This window comes from Mastigoproctus giganteus, chromosome 7, assembly GCF_048544385.1.
Source record: "Mastigoproctus giganteus isolate SK-2022 chromosome 7, ASM4854438v1, whole genome shotgun sequence".
Lineage (NCBI taxonomy): Eukaryota > Metazoa > Arthropoda > Arachnida > Uropygi > Thelyphonidae > Mastigoproctus > Mastigoproctus giganteus.
In genome coordinates this window covers 80,628,425-80,649,332 of record NC_143581.1, presented here as the reverse complement: position 1 = coordinate 80,649,332, position 20,908 = coordinate 80,628,425, and the positions used below count along the sequence as shown (strand labels likewise).

At 34.7% G+C, this 20,908-nt stretch overlaps 1 protein-coding gene across 1 annotated transcript in view; it reads right to left on the bottom strand.

Moving 5' to 3' along the window:
- LOC150083026 (DNA-dependent protein kinase catalytic subunit-like) overlaps nucleotides 1-18,590 on the bottom strand; it is a 387,849-nt gene extending 369,259 nt beyond the window's left edge. Inside the window, exons 1-2 of the mRNA XM_090378359.1 lie at nucleotides 18,388-18,590; nucleotides 16,264-16,465 (exon numbers count right to left, since the gene is read on the bottom strand). Coding sequence (XP_090234485.1) covers nucleotides 16,264-16,465; nucleotides 18,388-18,590 — 405 coding nt within the window. The remainder of the gene's footprint in view (nucleotides 1-16,263; nucleotides 16,466-18,387) is intronic.
- Nucleotides 18,591-20,908: the final 2,318 nt, after the last annotated feature.

Below are 20,908 nucleotides of genomic sequence, written 5' to 3'. Positions count from 1 at the left end.
GAGTCAGTTTGGTGTGACATAAATACTGGGAAAGAGAAAATGAGAGTAGGTGTGTGTTATAGGCCTAATAACTCTGATGAGTACAACGAACAATTGTGCAGAGAAATATAGTGGGCCAGTAAATCAGAATGTCTTATAATGGGGGATTTTAACATTCCAGATAGTGACTGGAACTTGTGGATTGGTCACTCGCACATTAGCAAGACTTTTGTGGATCTATTGGAGGACTGTTTTCTAGAGCAACATGTTCAGGGGGCAACCAGAGAGAGTAATACTCTTGACCTGATTATCAGCAGTGATGAACCTAGTGGTAACCACTTTCACCCTTGTCACCCTTCCCTTTACCCTTGTCACCTTTCCCTTTACCCTTGTGGCTACCATCAAGGGTAAAGGGAATGGTTTCTGTTTTTGAAAGGTGACTACAGTGGTCTCAAACAATTTTTAAATTCTATACAGTGGGATCAACTGATGATGTTAAAAACAGTGAATTCTAAATGGGAAGCCTTCAAGGAATTAATCTTGAAAGCTACTAGGCTTTTCATACCAACTAAGAAATACCATTCAAAATTTAGACCTAAATAGATGTCAGATGACGTAATGAGCCTCGTGGCAGAGAATAAAAATATGGAGGATGCATATAAATTAGCAGGTGACACAGAAGCCTATGGCAGATATAAGCAAGTCTGTAATCAAGCAAATGCTGACTACAAGAAATCCTGGACAAAGGATGCAAAGAAAAAGAACAAAGACTTCTTTACTTATGTAAACAAAGAAAGGCAATGAATCAGATTGGCCTGCTTGATGTTGGTGGTTCAACTGTTGATGATCCTGCTCAGAGAGCTGACAAACTGAACGAGTCTTTTGCATCTACACTGGTATTCAAAGAAAGTGCATCACCTAGAACTTTCACATTTCTAACCCTTTTTCGCAATGGTATATTACATTAATGACTAGCATCACAAATAGAAATATAAACAAAAGATATTTATTAATAGTTAAGGCAAAGCTAAGTAACAGGTGCTCTCAAAATATTTCAAAATGAGCATTTGCAACCTTTATACAACAGTTTTAATAAACAAGATAATTATGGTTGAAATGTTATCAGAAGCTTCAGTTTATCATTTTAAATGGAAAACAAAATGAAAAGTTCACCAGGTGCAAACTAATATTTAGCTGAATCGCCCCTCGGGCCCTGATGACAGCAGCACACCGTCAAGGCATTGACAAGATCAATTTCTGAAGATAATCAACTAATGGTTCTTGGTTCCAAACACGAATTATGGCTTCCTAAAGTTCACGAAGGGTCTTTGGTTTCTTTCTGGCAACTACAGATTCCACATGATGCCAACAGTTCTCTATAGGATTCAGGTCCTGGCTGTTTCCTGGCCAGCTCAGAGTTGTAATGGACCATTCTTCCAACCATTTTTTCACCTGTAACAAATGTAAACACACTTCTAATGCAGAAATGAAAGTAAAGTAACTACAGAAGTGCCTACTTACACTTATCGCCTGATCACAAGGAGCAAAGTCATCCTGAAAGATGCAGTTACTTGGCAGGTTGAAATAGTCTCTAAATAGTCTCAGATTGGCAGCAATTTGCTTTCCAATATAGCCAGGTATCCATTGGCATTTACGGAACCTTTTATAAACTGCAGGTGACCTACTCCACGATATGAAATGCACCCCCATATCATTTGGCTGGTAGGGAATTTCACTGTAGACACCATACAGTCTGGATAGTATTCTTCACCATGTCTATGGCGAATCGTTTGTCTCCCATCAGATGCATGCAGGTTGAATTTCTTCTCATCTGAGAAAATAACTGACTTCCACTGCTCAGGGGATCCATCTGACATTCTCCTTACACCAAATTAATCTGGATTTTTAATTTTTGTTTGAGGAGAGGCTTCTTATGATGACAGGCTACAAGTCCATTTTTGAAGAGGCATCTTCTGACTGTTGCTGCACTTGCTACCACACCTGTATGTTCTTTCCATTCTCTTTTCAGCTCAGATGAAGAAGCTTTATGGTTTTTAAGGCATAAGTGTTTTAAAACGCAGTCTTGTTTTGGCGTAGAGACCCATTTGCATCCGGTTCCTTTTTTTATATCAGCAGAACCAGTATTCTTGAGATTGGAAAGAAATCTACTCACTGTCGACTGATTACAAGACACTCTATAAGTAATATGATGGGAAGAACATCCTTCCTCACTTAAAGCAACAGTAGCACTCTTTTTCATGGCATCAACTGCACGTAACTCACCATCCTGACACAAGAAAGGAATGACTGCAACTCTTGCAAAGCGTGCTTATATAGCTGAAAGTAACAGCTGATGCAATATTACATCATCACCAACACATGTCAATCTGATCTCATGCAATCTGTAAGAAATATTCCATATACTTACGTTATTCGGACAAAAATTACAATTTTAAGAAGTGATGCACTTTCTTTGAACACCAGAATATATTCACTCATGAAGAATTCTGTAAGAAGAGAAGGACAGTAGTTTACTAAACTCTAACAGGGAGCCAAATGATTTTGTAATCATGGAGAGCAAAGTGGAGGAGAAATTATTGAAGTTAAACATAAAAAAGGCACCTGGGGCAGATGGAATCTATCCAGTTCTACTGAAGGAGGCAGCGAGGAAAGTAAGGAAACCCTTAGCCATAATTATGAGAGCATCCATACATTCATGGGAGGGTCCCCATGGACTGGAGATTTGCAAATGTATCCCCAATACACAAAGGGGGGTTAAAGGGTGATGCAAATATTTATGACCTGTTAGTTTAATTTGTGTTCTGGGGAAAATAATGGAGTCATTTGTTAAAGAGGTGATACAAGATCACCTAGACAAGACTTCAGTAATAGTTCAAACACAACATGGGTTTGTTAAGGAAGTATTGTCTGACCAATTTGAGTGGATATTTTGATGTGATTACAAAGGAACTGGATGCAAAAAATAATTTTGATCTCGTATACTTGGATTTCAGAAAAGCTTTTGATATTGTTGCTCATGGAAGACTGCTGTACAAACTGGAGTGGTATGGCATTAAGGGCATGGTGAGTGGGAGACAGCAGAGAGTGGAAATAAATGGAAACTGCTCTATGTGGACTAATGTTATTAGTGGAGTCCCCTAGGGTTCCCTAGGTTCGGTGAGGGGCCCATTTTTGTTTTGTGTATTTATCAATGATATCGATCAAGGTATATAAGGCTTAATGTCCAAGTTTGCAGATGATACAAAGATTGGCATGGTTGTTAATGATAGAAAAGACAGTATGCTACTGCAACAGGATCTAGAAAAGTTAGGCATCACCACCATAAAGTGTGTGTGTGTGTGTGTGTGTGTGTGTGTGTGTGTGTGTGTGTGTGTGTGTGTGTGTGTGTGTGTGTGTGTGTGTGTGTGTGTGTGTGTGCACTTTATGGTGGTGATGTCCAAACTTACAAGCTTGAAACACCAAAGTAAATTTGCAAATCAATGTCAAGATGAACAATATTTATTAGCTGCAATGTCATATTTTGCAACTAATAAGAATAATAGACATTATAGGTGTAATTTCATAAAAATTTAAAAAATTTGTCAATAATCTTTTAAAACTTGTTCCCTGTTTGTTAGTGCTTTGGTTGCAGCTATCGGATTGACTATTTGTGTTTTCGCACTATCATTTCCTGCCCATTTGGTTTTATATTTCAGGTATAGATTTTAAGTTTTTGACTTATTGGTATTTCACTTTAATTCTCTTCTATTAATTTTACCGTAACTTTGGTATTAAATTTTACCATACCTGTCATTATAAACACAGCACTAGGACTACCTTGTCCATACTTTGTGGGAGTTATTTTGCTCTTCTTTTTTTGATTATTTTTACTTTATTTTTAAATTTTTACTCTTACACAGTTTTGGACAAATACAGAAATGCAGTCCTTTGATACACGGTCAGGTGTAGTCCCCTAATGATAAATCTGATCATGTATCAACTTTTATTTTCGCTGACATCGGATTTAATTGTATTTTTGTTCTATTTCCCCTTTTTTTGAACTAAAGCTAAATTTATCTGCCATTATCTGAAGCCAGCTACCGTTATTTTATTTTATTTATTTTACAGATCACTTCCTTTAAAATATTTTTTACATTTTGGCTATTATTCCTTTTTGGTTTTCCATGCAATTCATACTGATATCTTTAAGTTTAATATAATATGCATAAATACAGTAAGCCCCCGCTATTCGCGATATCTGTATTCACGGTTTCGCAATCGCTGATTTAATATAAAATGAAATCTAAAAAAATGTGAATTTTAAAGCGCCGTGAATATTTTCCACCATAAAAAAAAACATGGGCGTGGCTAGAATTATCTTTCCCGGTCAAAACAGCGCTCAGTGGGTGGGGGAGAGGGGTGACAAAATTGCGAGCGTGGATGTTTCTCGCTAATCCTTGTTCAGTATGTGTTATGCGCTTGTCATGGAAGGTTTCGTCGTTTGCTTTTAATTTATACGCTTATAAATTGAATAAATTTATCAATTTATAAATTGATATGCTTACAAAAATGATAAATCCACCGTTTTGCAGTGTAAAACAGACTTTTTCGAGCGTGTTAACAGAAGAAAGTGACTTTATCGTGGACAAGTTCTTTCTAACCCGTACAAAAATATGGCTACGAATAACAAGGGAAATGTGAAAAGATCAAAGAAAGTGATGACATTAGCGAATAAAATTTCTACTGGTGAAAGTGTCTCCTCAGTGGCAAAACATTATAAAATCAATGAGTCAATGGTACGATCAATCAAGAAATCGGAAGAAAAAATCCACCGTAGTGTCCGTGAAAACACGCTAATTGCTTCAAAAATTTGCTCTGTAACTCGTGATGTTAAATTAGAAAAAATGGAAAAGGCTTTAAAATCTGTGGAGAGAAGACCGAACTCAAAATAAAATTCCGTTAAGTTCACTCATCATTCGTGAAAAGGCAAAACTCCTTTATCAACACTTTAGCGAAACTGGTGATAGCATTAGCGGGATAAGTTTTTTCGCTAGCAAAGGTGCTGGTTTGAAAGATTTGTTTGAAATTTCTAATAAATATTACATTTAATATTAAATTGTTTCTTATTTTAATTTCGATGCCATATGCTTGCATTTCACTATGTACGTAGTCATAATATGAAAGTACATATAATACATACATAGACAAAATTTTAGACTAGTTTTTCTTATATATTTCATACTTTGGAAACGGAACCCCTTTATTACTATGGGAGCTATAACTCAGTATTCGCATTTTCGTTATTCGCGACATTTCTCAGGAACGTAACCCCCCGAATAGCGGGGGTTTACTGTATATATAAATTTAAAAACTATACTTATTTATTTAAAACAGATAAAATTACTAGTCAGAACAAATTAATGCCATCAGAAATGATTTAACATTCCATTTGCCTGAGAATATGCAAATCATTTTTTAATTCAATAGTTATAGCATAAAATGGTACCTATCATAATAAATTAATTAAAATTAAAAACACAGAATTGGCAGTGAATATCTGCTACTTACAAAGGACCCAATCAGCCTCTAAATAAAGCAAAGTTAATAATGAGCATAATAATTCATATTTACAAAATACAAATATAAAATACAAAATCTAAAAACCCAAAAATACCAAATTCATCAGTTATTACTGAATAAGGTTTACATTGAAAGGTATGTTTTCATAGGGCTAGCATCTCTCAATATATGCCATTAATTACAACCAAATCTATTTGTTTCTGCTAGTTATATACCAGCTATAACCATTATTATGATATATTAAATATAGTATGACTCATAGGTTTAAGTTGAGTTGAATTTAAATAGATATAAATTAATTTAAAATGAATGGCAGACTGGCAAAAATAACTGTTAGCCCTACAGATAGCAAAAACTATATTAATTAAAACCTTATTAAAAATATATACAAATGTATGACCTATGAGAAATTATTACATACAAGTGTTTCTGTTACTTAAGAAACATATACAAGTGTAACTGTTTCTTATGAAAAGCAAAGGTATAAACCAATATTAAGGCAAAAGGAAGGCTATAAGGATAGAAATAGGATAATTCAATCTCCTTTGAATACTCTAACAGATTTTGAGGCATAAGATATTAGAGTTAGATAGTATACAGATAAGAGCAAAGGCAAAGAAAAAGAATGCAAACTATTCCGGAAAATTACCAGGGGTGTAAAGCCCATCCCTTAGTAGGGTTCCTGGTAATTCTTGGTGTAAAGAAGCATGTACTTATAATAATTATTAAATGCACATTATGTATCAGAAGTAAAATAAGTAAAATTAAAAAGTAAAATTAAGAGTCGGTATTAAAAATAGCTAAAATTAAAATTACTGTTATTAATTAAAATGCATGTATGCATAATGAACCAATTGACATACTAAAGAACAAAGCCATCCTTACCAATGCATCTGAACTTACTAAAGCATGGATAAACTCAAGTTGGTGCAGGCAATGAAAGAAATTTCAAAGCTCCTTCAACCAATTAAGATCACTGTTCCCTCTTCCTCCAATTAAAAACAATGGGGATACCAGCAACCTCTGAACACAACTCAAATGCAAGAATCTTATTTCTGAAACTACCAATAACTATCCTAATTTTATTTAAAGAATACATTACTAAATATATGGAATTTTATTTTATTTTATTTTAATTTATGCCATATAGAATACAAAATCTTTCTCATTTACACTCAGGAAAGCAAAAATTTCTAAATTATAGATCCTGATACTGAAATGCAAAAATTTAACCAAAAAGGCATAGAAAAAACATAAGCAACAGAAACCTAAATAGAATCTTGAGCCAATTACCATATTAGGTAATGAAAATACACTAGATATAAATATAAACTTACTAACAATTAATAATTAATCCCTTCCCATAGAACAACTATGGGTACAACCTTTTCAGAGTGTAAGACACAGATAAACAGTTCTATGAGTAGTGTCTAATATGTACATATATATGCAAAAGATAAAAAGAAGACATCCGATTAGTATATCCCTAGATTTTCAGCCACTATATGAAGGTTAATATTTTCATAGCTATAAAACAGCTCTACATAGATACTTAAATATAAATTTAAGAGGGAAATTATTTCACCTAAGCTTACTAATAAATTCTTTTAGTGAAACTAAGATATTCTTGAGACTATTGCAGATTGTAATTAATCTTAATCCTTGCAATACAATAATATTACTATGAATTCTATAAGAGACGTTTGAATGCCAATGCGTAAAGTTAACTGTCTCAAATTTAAAATCCGTATGTTTGTCTGCATTTTCTCATTTATAATATCCATTTCTATATCTAGAATGCCAGTCTGCCATTAATTTTAAATTAACTTATATCTACTTAAATTCAACTTAACTTAAACCTAAAATTCATAGTATATTTAGTACATCATAATAATAGTTATAGCTGGACATAACCAACAGAAACAGACATATTTGGTTGTTATTGATGGCATATATTGAGAGGCACTAAGCCCTATGAAAACGTGCCTTTCAATGTAAGCCTTATTCAGTAATAACTGATAAATTTGGTATTTTTTGAGTTTTTTAGATTTTGAATTGTATATTTGTATTTTGTAAATATGAATTATTATGAGCATTATTAACTTTGCTTTATTTAGAGGCTGATAGGGTAGCGGCCTCCGTAGCCGAGTGGGCAGGAGCGGGAGTGCAGTAGCACCCGCTCTTTGAATAGACCGGGGTTCAAGCCCCTGACTGCTGAATACGGTCGATCTGCCAATCCGCATTGGACCAGCGTGGCAGATTATGGTCCATTTCCCTCAACATGAATTGTTGAGGAGGCTTCCATCCTGCAGTGGGTTGATAATGGTTGCACTTTACTTTTACTTTTAGGGTAGGTACCACTTTATGCATAACAACTATTGAATTAAAAAATGATTTGTGTGTATATATATATATATATATATATATATATATATATAAAAAAGTTTGTATTAATATATGTCAATATATTAATATATATTAATATATTGTATAAATCAAAAAATATATATATTTGATTAAAAGAGAAAAAGAGCTATCATGCCTACAAAATAAGGCCCCCTCTGCAATATCCCAACAATATCTCAAATTCATCAAATTTATTTACTGAAATGTGTTTGATGGGATTTAGATCAGAGGAAACGGGCAGGCCAATCCATACAAACAATATCCTCACTTTCCAAAGGAATATCAACAGCTGCAGTGCAATGGGGTGTGGCTTTATCATCCATAAACACGAACTCGGGGCCAATGGCACCTCGGAACAGATGCACATGGGGAAGGATTACTTCAGTACAGTAGCGTGCGCCAGTTACAGCACTTCCAGTATCTGGAGTTGTGTACGTTCATCCAAGATAACACCTCCTCGGATGAGAACATCTCAACTGCCATATCGATCCCTTTGATGTGCCAACCTCTTGCCAGATTAGCTGACGTCAAGAATTGCTGCTGAGATTGAATCTACTCTCATGTAATGAGTACCTTATCCCATTGCACTGCTGTCCAGTCCTTGTGTTCGATGCATCACTGTAAATGGTGTCTCCGATGGGCAGGTGTTAGAGGGACACAGCGTACTGGCTATCGAGCAAACAGTCCACCTTTGTGGAGTCGCCTGGCCAGAGTAAACCGCAATATCCTGTGCTCCTGTGCAGCTAATTTGCAACGTATCCCGCTGTCTGGTGTCGGTCCCTCTTGGCATGTAAGAGTATATAACGGTCATCATCAGGCTTTGTTTTTCGTGGACGACGATGACCACTGGTCCTTTGAACAGCTGTACATGTTGTTATGAAGGCCGACCACGCACGTGAGACGATGCTGCAGGCAATACCGAACTCTGCAGCCACACTCCTCGCACTTCGACCTTCTGCGAGCTTCCCAATTATTCACACCCCAGGTAAAGTCATCCAGATGTTGTCATCTGGCCATTTCATTGTCTGTAGCACAGTATGAAACCAACTGAACGTCTGTAACAATCGTTCTGACCATTCGGTAATTAGTACATAACTGCTGAACTGCTGCTTTTATCCGTTTGTGTGAGCCCTCTCATCACAATTCAAATTTTTTCATGTGCACCAGCTTTCTACTGAACGGCCACAGTTATGCAAATTGCCACATGCTGTTTCGTTTGATTTTGTGGTTGTAACCTTTAGAAATATTGTTCATCCTTAAGTTTTGCACACCAGTATAGGATGCGGTCACAAAGGAACTGGATCCAAAAAAATAATTTTGATATCATATACTTGGATTTCAGAAAAGCTTTTGATACTTTTGCACATGGAAGACTGCTGTTCAAATTGGAGTGGTATGGCATTAAGGGCAAGTTACTGCAATGGATAAAGGGGTGGTTGAGTGCGAGATGGCAGAGAGTAGTAATAAATGGACACTGCTCTACGTGGACTAATGTTATTAGTGGAGTCCCTCAGGGTTCAGTGCTGGGCTAATTGTTGTTTTGTGTATTTATCAATGATATCGATAAAGGTATATCAGGCTTAATGTCCAAGATTCCAGATGGCAGGATTGTTAATGACAGTAAAGAGAGTATGCTGCTACTGCAACACGATCTAGAAAAGTAAGGAGATTAGCTGAGAAGTGGCAACTGAAATTTAACATTGACAAATGCAAATTACAGCATATGGGTAACAGTAACCCAAAATAAATGTAACAACTGTGTGGTACTACACTCAGGAAGGTGGAGAATGAAAAAGACCTGAGGGTAGTTGTGCAGTCAGATAGTGAAGTTCTCTGAGCAGTGCAGAAGGGCTGCCAGAGCAGGTCATGGAGTTTTGTCAATGATATATAAGAATTTTACTAGCAGAGACAATGAGATGATTATCAGGCTACACCTTGACTACTGTACACAGGTCTGGAGGTCTCATTTTAAGGATGTAGAGTTACTAGAATGAGTACAGAGAAGGGCAACACAATTGGTCAGAGGAACAAAAGGGTGGGCTTACATCGAAAGGCTTAAGTTCTGCAAGTTGCAGCATCTGGAGACTAGGTACCTGAGAGGTGATCTGATCAAGGTGCCTTATACACCTCGATCAGATTAAGAACCTGAGGGGGCATAGATTTAAATTGAGGAAAGAAAGTTGTAGAATAGATGTGCAGAAGTTTGCCTTTAGCCAGCGGGTAATTGACTGCTGGAACAGATTTCCATCTGTTGTTGTGGAATTGATAGCTTAAATAAATTTAAGGCTGAAATAGACAAACATTTGGAATGACAGATGGGTGAAATGGGAAGGGGGTTTTTTTTTTTTTTTTTTGGCTGATGCTGTATAAATTTGCTTTCTTGCATTATATGCCTCAACTAATGCTAATGAGTGAGTTTTAAATCGGTACAGTGAATTTGACTTAAAATTAATTGAAAGCCATGTTATAGTGAAACCCATGCTGTTTGAAGCCGTGCTAAGCGTGCATATATTGCATATATGCAATATATATATATATATATTTATAATTATTGATAAAAAAGTAAAGAAAGAAAGTTAAAACGACAATAACTGTAACTAATATGTAAATAATATTTATGAGTCAATGCAGTTGCAAGCAATCATGCAATACACCCATAATGTCTATAATATTAAGGGTAATATAAAGAACCTTTAGAATGTAGAATGCAATTGAATATTTGTATCTAATAGTACAATATATATACAGATATATTCATTAATAAATTACTACTAATTGTCAAGAGTCACAGCTGTTGAAAAATGTTTATGTTGTCAAATTCATTGATATAATCTTTAAGTAAATACGAATTGTGCTGCAGAGCTTGACTTTGTAAAATTTGCAATCATAATTGATAGCAATGTCTACCTAAGAAATAACATAGAGTACTTTTTGAATTTGTAAAAAGAAGTAAATATATAAATTTAATTTAAAATATAAATTTATTCATTTATTTTTTAAGGCAAACGTAAGTTGTAATAGGTTTATATAGCGAAGATTATATTTTTACAATATTAATTAAATTAAACATTTTATTATATATATAATATTTTTAGTATTTTCTTGTAAAATTTAATTTAAATTATTCACTAAAAATTGAGTAAAATGCGGTTTTTAGTATGAGCCTTTTACAATGGCAATGACTTTTTACAATATCTAAGACAAAAACATCAATATACAAGTAAACATTTTAAGTGATTCTACCTTACATATTACAAAAAAATAAATTTTAGTTAAATTTCAAGTTTTTTTAATGTTATATTATTCTTTACATATATCACAATGCATAAATATTTGTATTAACAGTAAAAAAAAAAAAAAAAAAAATCAGCCAGATTGAAAACAACTGTCATAATTCTGGTTCCAATGTTGAATATGTATCCACGTTGGACGATTCAATAAATACATCCATACAAAAGAATTTAAGTGGTGACAGTGATTTTGAGGCATTTGACAAAACAATTGAAAGTGAGTTACCCAACAAAATATGGTGGTTTTTTATTTGTATTATATGCATGTACTTCCTTGTATTTATATTGCATAAAACAAAAACTGATTTTCATTTTATTAGTACAGATGATACTCAAGAATTTACCAACGGAAATGAGTAAAAGATTCTATCTGCAAAACCTGACGATCCTATCAATACTGTATCCCATGATTCTCACAAATTTCAGACAAGATTTAAAAAAAGCCCTTATCAAGTTAAATTGAAAAATTTTCCAAGGACATGTATTAATGGCCGACAATGAAGCTTTCAAGAGAACTGGTATGAAAATCACAGTTGGTTGGAGTATATAGTGATCAGCTTGATGCAGTTTCTTGTTTTACATGCAGATTGTTTGGAACTGAAATGCTCTCGAAGGAATATCATTTAATGACTTATTTCCCATGGTTTTCGTAACTGGAAGAAAGCAAAAACAGCATTTCAAACACTTGAAAAATCACAGTGCATACAAAAATATGGAAAAAGGTATAGATGAACTCCTTGATGAAAACAAAATTATATCAAATAAGAGGAAAGAGGAACATTGTCAAAAAAAGTGTAAAATAGTGGAACGATTTATAAAGGTTGTTAGAAAGCTAATTATTGGAGGATGTCCATTCAGAAGTCTTACAGACACAACGAGCAGTACAGAAAAGTTTTATTCCTCAACATAATAGACTCACTTGTTAAATATGACGAAGTTTCTACCAACAATCTGGAAACGAAAATAAATGCATAAAAAATAAATAAATGCAAAATAAACATTCTAAGACATGTTTTGGATTTCAAATTTATCTTAGCTCTCAAAGTATTCCATCCTATTTTATAGGTTATTCTGAAAGTCAGTAAAACACTCCAGACAGCAAATATTAATTTATTAACTGCTACTGAACAAGTTACAGCACTTCAAAATTATTTATTAGAGATCAGAAATCAAGATGCCTTTAAATCTACTTTTACATTTGCATCTTTTATTTGTGATGATTTGAGAATAGTGCTACCTCATTCCAGAGCGAAATGTAAAAGAAGAATATCTTCGAATATTGACGGAAATGGAAATACTCAACATCACTTTGAAAATTTAGAAGATTTACAAATAAATTTTTATTACCCACTACTTGATACCCTAATTAATGCTGTAGAGAGAGCAGATTTAATCAAGAAATAATCCTAGTGATCAAAGCTATGGGGAATCTCCTTGAATTAAATCTTACATCTGAATATATGGAAATACTCTGCGACTGTTTTCAATTATCTTTCACAGATTTATAAACAGAAATATCATTGTTAAAAGCCACTTATCATCTAAACTGCAAAAATCTTTTAAGCTGGAGCAAGTGGCTTAATGATGCTGATCGATATAAATTATATCCAAATTTCAAAAAAGTGACATACGACTTTCAGATTCTAGGTGTTATAAGTTGCACTCCTGAATGAACTTTTTCCAAAATGAGTCATATAAAAACAAAATTAAGAAGCGTCATGATGTAAGAATGGTTGAACTACTTATTGCTTTCATACGTGGAACAGAATTTAACTGCTGCAGTCACTGTAGAAGAAGTAATTGACGAATTCGTCACCTTTGTTCCTTTTGAACGTAGAATATTATTATAATAGATAAATAAATAGACCTAAAAACATTGTAAATCTAAAAAGGTTGAATATTCATCAGTTATGAATCATTATAATGTATGTTTTTTAAAAAATTATTATATAAATTTATTTTTTAAATAAATAAGTTTTAATATATATATACAGAATTGTATTTTTACAACTTTTTGAAAGTGATAAAGCCCGAGAAACCTATAGGGAAACAGAAATCCAAAGAAGAAAAAATTAGTCAAGAAACACTTGTCATGATGAACCAAAGACGACAAATGAAAAGCAAGAAAAACACTGACAGGGAGAAAATTGAGTATACTGAGTTATGCAAAGCCATTAGAAAGAGACTCAGAGAGGACATAAGAAGATTTAACACAAGAAAAGTAGAACAAGCATTAAGGGAAAACAAAGGATTTAAATCAGCAGCCATGAGCAGTAATACAGAAAGACAAATGATACTGAAACTGAAGAATAGCGATGGTGTACTTATAAACAGCAGAGAAGGCATAATTCAAATAGCAGAAGACTACTATAGAGAATTATACAAGGAGCGAGGGAATGATACCAGCAGTGGGGAAGATGGATTGCAAAGTAGCAACACATACGACATACCCGATATTCTTCCTGATGAGGTCAAACATGCATTGAAGAAAATGAAGAATCGGAAAGCCCCGGGGGAAGATGAAGTTACTGTAGAGTTGTTAAAATTGGGAGGAAGAGACATAACACAAAAACTGGCAAGGCTCTTCACAAAGTGCATTAGAAAAGGTGCGATGCCTAAGCAGTGGAATAATGCAATCATAGTTTTGCTGCATAAGAAAGGAGATAAATCAGAAATTGGAAATAATAGACCAATTAGCTTGTTATCCCATATCTACAAGTTGTTCACAAGGGTCATTACTAACAGATTAGAAAGAATACTTGATGAGAATCAACCGAAAGAGCAAGCTGGCTTTAGGACAGGATTCTCAACTATGGATCACCTTCACGTAATATCACAGCTAATGGAGAAAGCAAATGAATATAAAACACCATTATGCCTGGCATTTGTGGATTATGAAAAGGCATTTGACTCCATACAGCATAAGGCAATGTTTCGGGCACTGGAAAGACAAGGCATAGATACTCCATATATTATGATTTTGAAGAAAATATATGAGAGTGCTACATCCTTTATTAGACTAGACAAAGACAGTAGCAAATTTAAAATCGAGAAAGGAGTTCGACAAGGAGACACAATATCTCCGAAGCTGTTTACTGCTGCCCTTGAGGAAGCTTTCAGAAGATTAGACTGGTCACAGAAAGGAGTCAATGTGAACGGAGAGTACCTAAACCATTTACGATTTGCAGATGACATTGTGGTCATAAGCCACGATCCCAAAGAATTAGAGGAAAATCTTAATCAGTTATGCATAGTTAGTAAGGATTTTGGACTAAAGATGAATATGGCTAAAACAAAAGTAATGATGAACAAGTATGCCACGGAAAGGGAAATAATGATTGAAGGAGCAGTAATTGAAAAGGTGGAGTCATATACTTATCTGGGACAAGTTATTAGCTGTAATAATGATAAATGGCTGGAAGTCAAGAGAACAATAAATTTTGGATGGATAGCATTCAGGAAATATAGTCACATACTGAAGAGCAATATCCCAGTTTGTCTGAAACGTAAAATAATGAATCAATGTATACTCCCCACCATGACTTATGGAAGTGAAACTTGGGCACTCACCAAAAGAATGGAAGAGAAGCTAAGAACTACACAGCGAAGAATGGAACGAATTATATTGGGAATTATATTGGAAATAGTTTTGATAAGAAGAGAAACACGTGGATTAGGCAGCAAACTCAAGTAAAGGACATTCTTATCAAAACTAAAGAACTAAAATGGTCTTGGGCAGGACACATAGCTCGAAGACATGATGACAGATGGACTAAGAAAATAACAGAATGGTACCCAAGAGGAGCTAGAAGAAAACCTGGAAGACAAAGGCGGAGATGGATAGATGAAATTCATGAGTTTTTGAGTAGTAAATGGATGGCCAGTGCTCAAAACAGAAGGAACTGGAAAGTTGCTGGAGAGGCCTTCATCCTGCAGTGGATTGAAAATGGCTGATGATGATGATGATTTATAAAAACACATATTTATTTTAAAATAAAATATTTTATTTTTTATGGGGGGCCCAAAATGTGGTTGGACCCCTTCTTGTTTTAGGCTGCACATGCCTATGATGGTCATCCCCTGCCTATAATTACACCTAACTACCTGGTCGCTTCAAATTTTTTTATTAGTTTTCGAAACCCCACCGATCAAAGGTCCTTTAACGCAAACCTTTAAGTTTCCAATATTCACATAGTGCTGCATTAGCATTACTATTATTCTGGTAGAACAGTTTTACTAAAAGAACATGTTATTATTTGGTTTTTTTTTTTTTTTTAGGAGCATTAGCAACTAAGGCCATATTACTCCGGGATATGCGGTGGTCTTTCCCTGACCTTTCCGCATCCTCCGTATTTGGTGGTGATGGGCTCGAACCCCGGTCTAATCAAGAAGCATGTGCTACGCACTGCTGCTCCTTCCCACCTGGCTACGGAGGCACCAAAAAAGAGCATGTGAGATGGCTCTTACAAAAAAGAGCACCTTTTTTGTAAGAGCCATAATGGTTATTGATGGTGGCATTGGCCTTTCTGCTTTCATCTAACAGGATGTCATTTGCATAACAGCGTGCCTTGAAGTAAATGACAACATTTACAAAAGTGCAGGGCCGCTTTACCCTGGTGGCGGAAATTTGAACTATTTTTTTTTTCTTCTACAAATCACTTCCCCAAACCCTAAATGACATGCCCACCGATTTTCACAGTGCTAACTCTAACCGTTTTGACACTAGGGTCTCCTGAATAGGGAAACCACCCAGTATACTTGATTGATCTCCTGAGAAATTGCTAACCAGCTGAAATAATTTATCAAAGGATCAATCAGAGTTCTTGTCCATATTAAGGTTCGTTGCTTAAAAAAAATAATAAATAAATAAATTTAAGGCAAAAACTCTTCAAAAAAATTTCATTTATATCTCTTCAGTATATTTTCTGCCTCCCAAGTATCCCAAAATTTACTCAACAGTACTCAAATCTTTCATCCAATAATTTAATAATTTGAAATTATCTTTTACCTCTAAGGGCAATATGGACATAATTTCCAGATCAGCCATGTCGAATTCAAGAATACGTGGGTTGAGAACAGAGAGCAAAATGCACTGCCAAAACTCCTCCTTCCAAAATTCTTGTGGTATAACTTTAGTCAACTGGTCTGAATAATTCTGCGCAACAATTGCTATAAGGTTCATCATTCTTACAATCACTGTACACTTTGTTCTAGAAATAAATGAAAAACAAAATGGGATATCAAATTTTATGAAACTAGATTTGTATATCTAGCATAAACTAAAAATGTATAACATGCTGCACAAAAGTTACGAGAATATACAGTATTTAAAAAATATATATTTAATTTACTTAATTTTACATCATGTTCCTTTAAAGTGCTGCCCTTGGAACTGAATACACAAAGCCTGGTGATTAGGTCAAAATTGGAAATGTGTCTGAAATTCCATTTATCTAAATACTATCAAATATATTTTGTGATTTCCACTCAATCTTTTATTTATTGAAGTGTCCTACTCCTAGAAGAGGAAAGAGGGACGGACTGCCTCCCTCAATAAAGGTATGCAAGACAGACCATAGCACATAATAAAGATATAATAACAAAAAAATTCTGCCAAACAGTGTTTATGCTTCTGAAAAAGCCATTAAATGTTGACTGCCACTTGGACTTTATATTTCTTACCCGATGACCACAGCTCATTAAATAAAGTTATTTCAATTTAAACTCCTTGACAGTGTTTCCTATAGTTGCAGGGTATTCTCGCAAAGAGTATTCTCACAGTCTGATCAGCTGCGAAATCTATGACCAAGTTCATATCTGCATGATGAGGGCCGGATTTACATATAAGCTACACAAGCTACAGCTTAGGGCCTCACTTCATCTTAAAAAAAAACTTTTTTAATACTGTCACAGGTGAAACAGTAAGAGAGAAGGGCCTCACGTTATAGCTTAGTGCTATAACAACAAGTTTAAATCCGGCTCTGTCCATGATCCATGACTCCTTCCCAGGTGTAAAAACAAGATACTGTAGAGTTGTCAAACATTTCATGCTTTTCAAGATTTTGCCAGAAGATTTTTTCCTTATCTGCAGGAAAAATCTTCTGACGCATACCACTCATCCTGTATCTACCAGTTCCATTGGATAAGATACGTTCAATCTGATATATCTTCTTTACGAGTTTCAGATTTACAAACACTTTGACTATTGGGATTCACAAGTTTGGGTTTATTAGTATTATTACGTTTTTTTTTTTTTTTTTTTTTTGTTAGTTCCTACAACTTGGGCTCCTCTAGGCACACTATTTTTGTGAGTTTGACAAAAATCAGTTTTCTCAATTTTACACTGTCATAAAAGATGTGACTTCTTGTGGCACATCTTTTCAGGTTTGAATTTAAACAACTTGTTATTCGAGTGAATTTTACAAATAAGTGTCCAAAAACTGTCCAGTATATGCAACTATTTTTTGAGGTTGTTCTGGAGGGATATTTTGCAGCATGATCTACTCATTCATTTCCTGGAATTCCAGTGTGGCCCATAATCCAACAGAAAATAACTATTTGCTGATTCTCGTGGGGATGTATCAGCTCATGTCTCACATACTTTAATAAAGGATTCTTATATGAGAAGTTGTTTTCAAAGCTGAAAGAGCACTCTATGAATGTTCTCTCTCAGCTTTAAAAAACAACTTTGAAAAATATGCTTTTGTTGATGACAGGCATGAAATACTTCCTAGGAAAAGCTTAATGGCATGTAACTTAGTAGTATAACTATTGCACTCAGATGGAAGTGAAACAGAAAGAGTTGCATGAGGGAAGACAGCAGCTGCATCCACTTCACTGCTAGACTTTGAACTATTGACACAGATCTATGTTTTTATGGTTTGGTTTTTGGTTTTTTTATGGCACAAAAACAACTATGGTTATAATGCACCATATCACACAGATCTTAGTAAAGCGGGAATAATTTTCTATGTGAGAAGTTGCAATTGCTGAACATTGACATTTGCTATAGCATCTTTTCTGCATTGCTGAAAGTAATCGTCACAAGGAAGTGTGAAAGTAATCCACAGGATCCAGATCTGAGAAGTCTTTAAGGATATTGTGCAAGTGAACATTCAGCATTCTACATTACCTGTAATCTGATACCAGGAGACTGATTTGCTCTGGGATTGTTGCTATAATGGTTTGGCCACTGTGCATCCCATAGTAGAGGTCAATAAGGATAGGTGGGGAGGCTTTTAATTTCAGCTGCATTAAGCAGTAACTTTTTTCTTCTGATACTGAGTTCATGATAAGTTCATGAACTTGAACATACAGACTTTGAACTGGAGACATTCTGTATGCACCTAGGGCAATCTTAAGAACAAAATATTGGATAGGGGCAAGATGTGCCAAGGTACTTTTCCTAGTAGAATCATACACAGGTGCTCATTAATCTAGATGAGACCTAATTCAGTATATTATTTATTTTATTTATTTATTATTATTTTTTTTTTGTGTGAGTTGTCCATAGCTATTTAACATGCTTTTGGAAGTTTAGCTTGTTGCCATATAGTAGACCAAGGATATGAATACTCTTGACTACTGGCAAAGGGTGGTTAGGTAATTGTAGGATTCTGAATGTACCTTGCTCTAGGTGCAGAAATGTATGGCATAGATTTCTGGTGAAATAATCTGTATCCATTCTGTCATCCACATTTAAATGTTCTTTACTGAGATTTGCACGACCTTCACAATGTGGTTCATGTTCTGGTATGAGAGGATATGGTAAGATCATCAGCACACAGATATGAATCAACAGTACCTGGAATACTGTGTGTAATATTATTTCTTGATACTGCAAATTTAGTGGAACTGTGAACAGAGCCTTGTGAAACTTCTCTTCTTGTGTATAAATCTGAGAGAGAGAGAGAGAGAGAGAGAGAGAGAGAATCTTCTGGTAGATAACCAGAAGAACCGATGTAGAAGGAAGTTTTCAAAAAATTATGGCAAATGACTTCTCACATCAATAGAATAGAGATTTCTTAAGATGCTATAGCACCATGTGGTATCAAACGCTTTCCCTAAATCAAAGCAAAACATGATTTGATGTTGATTTCCAATAAATGCATTTCTGATGTTTGATTCAGCCATTACCATGAGATCTAAAAATTATCTATTTTTCTGAAAGCCAAACTGATTATTGTTGATCACATTTTGCAACTCAAGGTATCAGGTTAGTCGTTGGCACATTTATTTATTTATTGATTGATTGATTGATTGATTGATTTTTTTTTTTTTTTTTTTACTTTTACTCAGCTGGTAAGAGAAACTGGTCAATAATTGTGAGGAACAGAATCATCTTTTCCCAGTTTTGGGATTGCTATTACACAGGAACACTGCCATTAGAAAATGTAGATTCAGAGAAGATCCAATTGAAAGAAGTTCAACAGTGAAGATAAAGATTTCTGAATTAGCTGTTGATCATGATGTAGCACATCCCATCAAGACCAGCAGTACACTTTTTGTTCAGGTATATTAGGATTCCTGCAGTTCAGAAAGTGTGAATGGCTGTTTATAAGATAAATGACAAGAAGCCTCTAAAGTTCAGTTTTGATTTCTTAGCTATGACTTTAATTTTTTATTATTTATTTTTTTTAATGAAAACCACAAACACAAGAGGTATTAGAACCTATAGTATTTAGTACCATGCATGAAAGGTTAAGAAGATGAAAGAAGATATTAGTTGAAGTTAAAATAAAATTTCTATACGTTGTAATTATCAGGAAATATGTATGAAGGCAGTTTCTTCCAGAAAACGGAAATTGAATGAATAAATGAGGAAAAAGAAAAGTTAGTTGTGAGTTTGAAGTTGGACAGTAAAGGAATGTTGACTGGTTGTGGCATGTGTTCAGACTGATTTGGAAGAGAGAGCAGGAATTATCGAAGCCAATTCAGAAGAACAGTACCCATGGAAGTATCTATATGAAAGGCATACAGCAGACACAGAACATCCATGAGACAGAAAGTGGAGAGAGTGTGTAAGAGATGTCATTAATTATCCTAACTGCCCTCTTTTTAATGGAATCTAAAAGCCTGAGAGAGGTTTTGGAAGCCCCATGGGGAAATATTATTCCATGATAGGGCAGATTTGTACAGGGTGAACAGCTGTTTAGAAGAAAAGTAACACAAAGAGCACAAGAGAAAGCCTAGTTTTTTTATATGCAGAGGAAGCAATGTTTGTAATGTGCTTATGTCAAGAGAGATTAGAGATCATGGTAATCCCCAACAGAGATATAAGATCTTGCCTAAAAATCAGTGTCATCAAATATAAGCATAGGAGCAGAATAATCCTTTTTGAGAGATATAAGTTATGACTGAGTTTTAGAAGGATGTGAAATCAACTAAGATTTCTTTGCTCCACTAGAAAATTAGCTGGAGATCGGCATTTAAGGAATTGGTAGTGGATAATCGAGAAGTTGAAGTTGTTTGAGCAGGGCAAGGAAGCACATTGCATTGCACCTTCTCAAACTGGAAGGTGGAATGCAATGTGCTATCATCAATAAAACTATGGATAGGATTTCCAGTCGATGGAAGAAGATCATTAATATACAAGAGGAAAAGAGTGGGAGAAAGAACTGAACCTTAAGAAACACCAGCATTAGTGGAGAAGT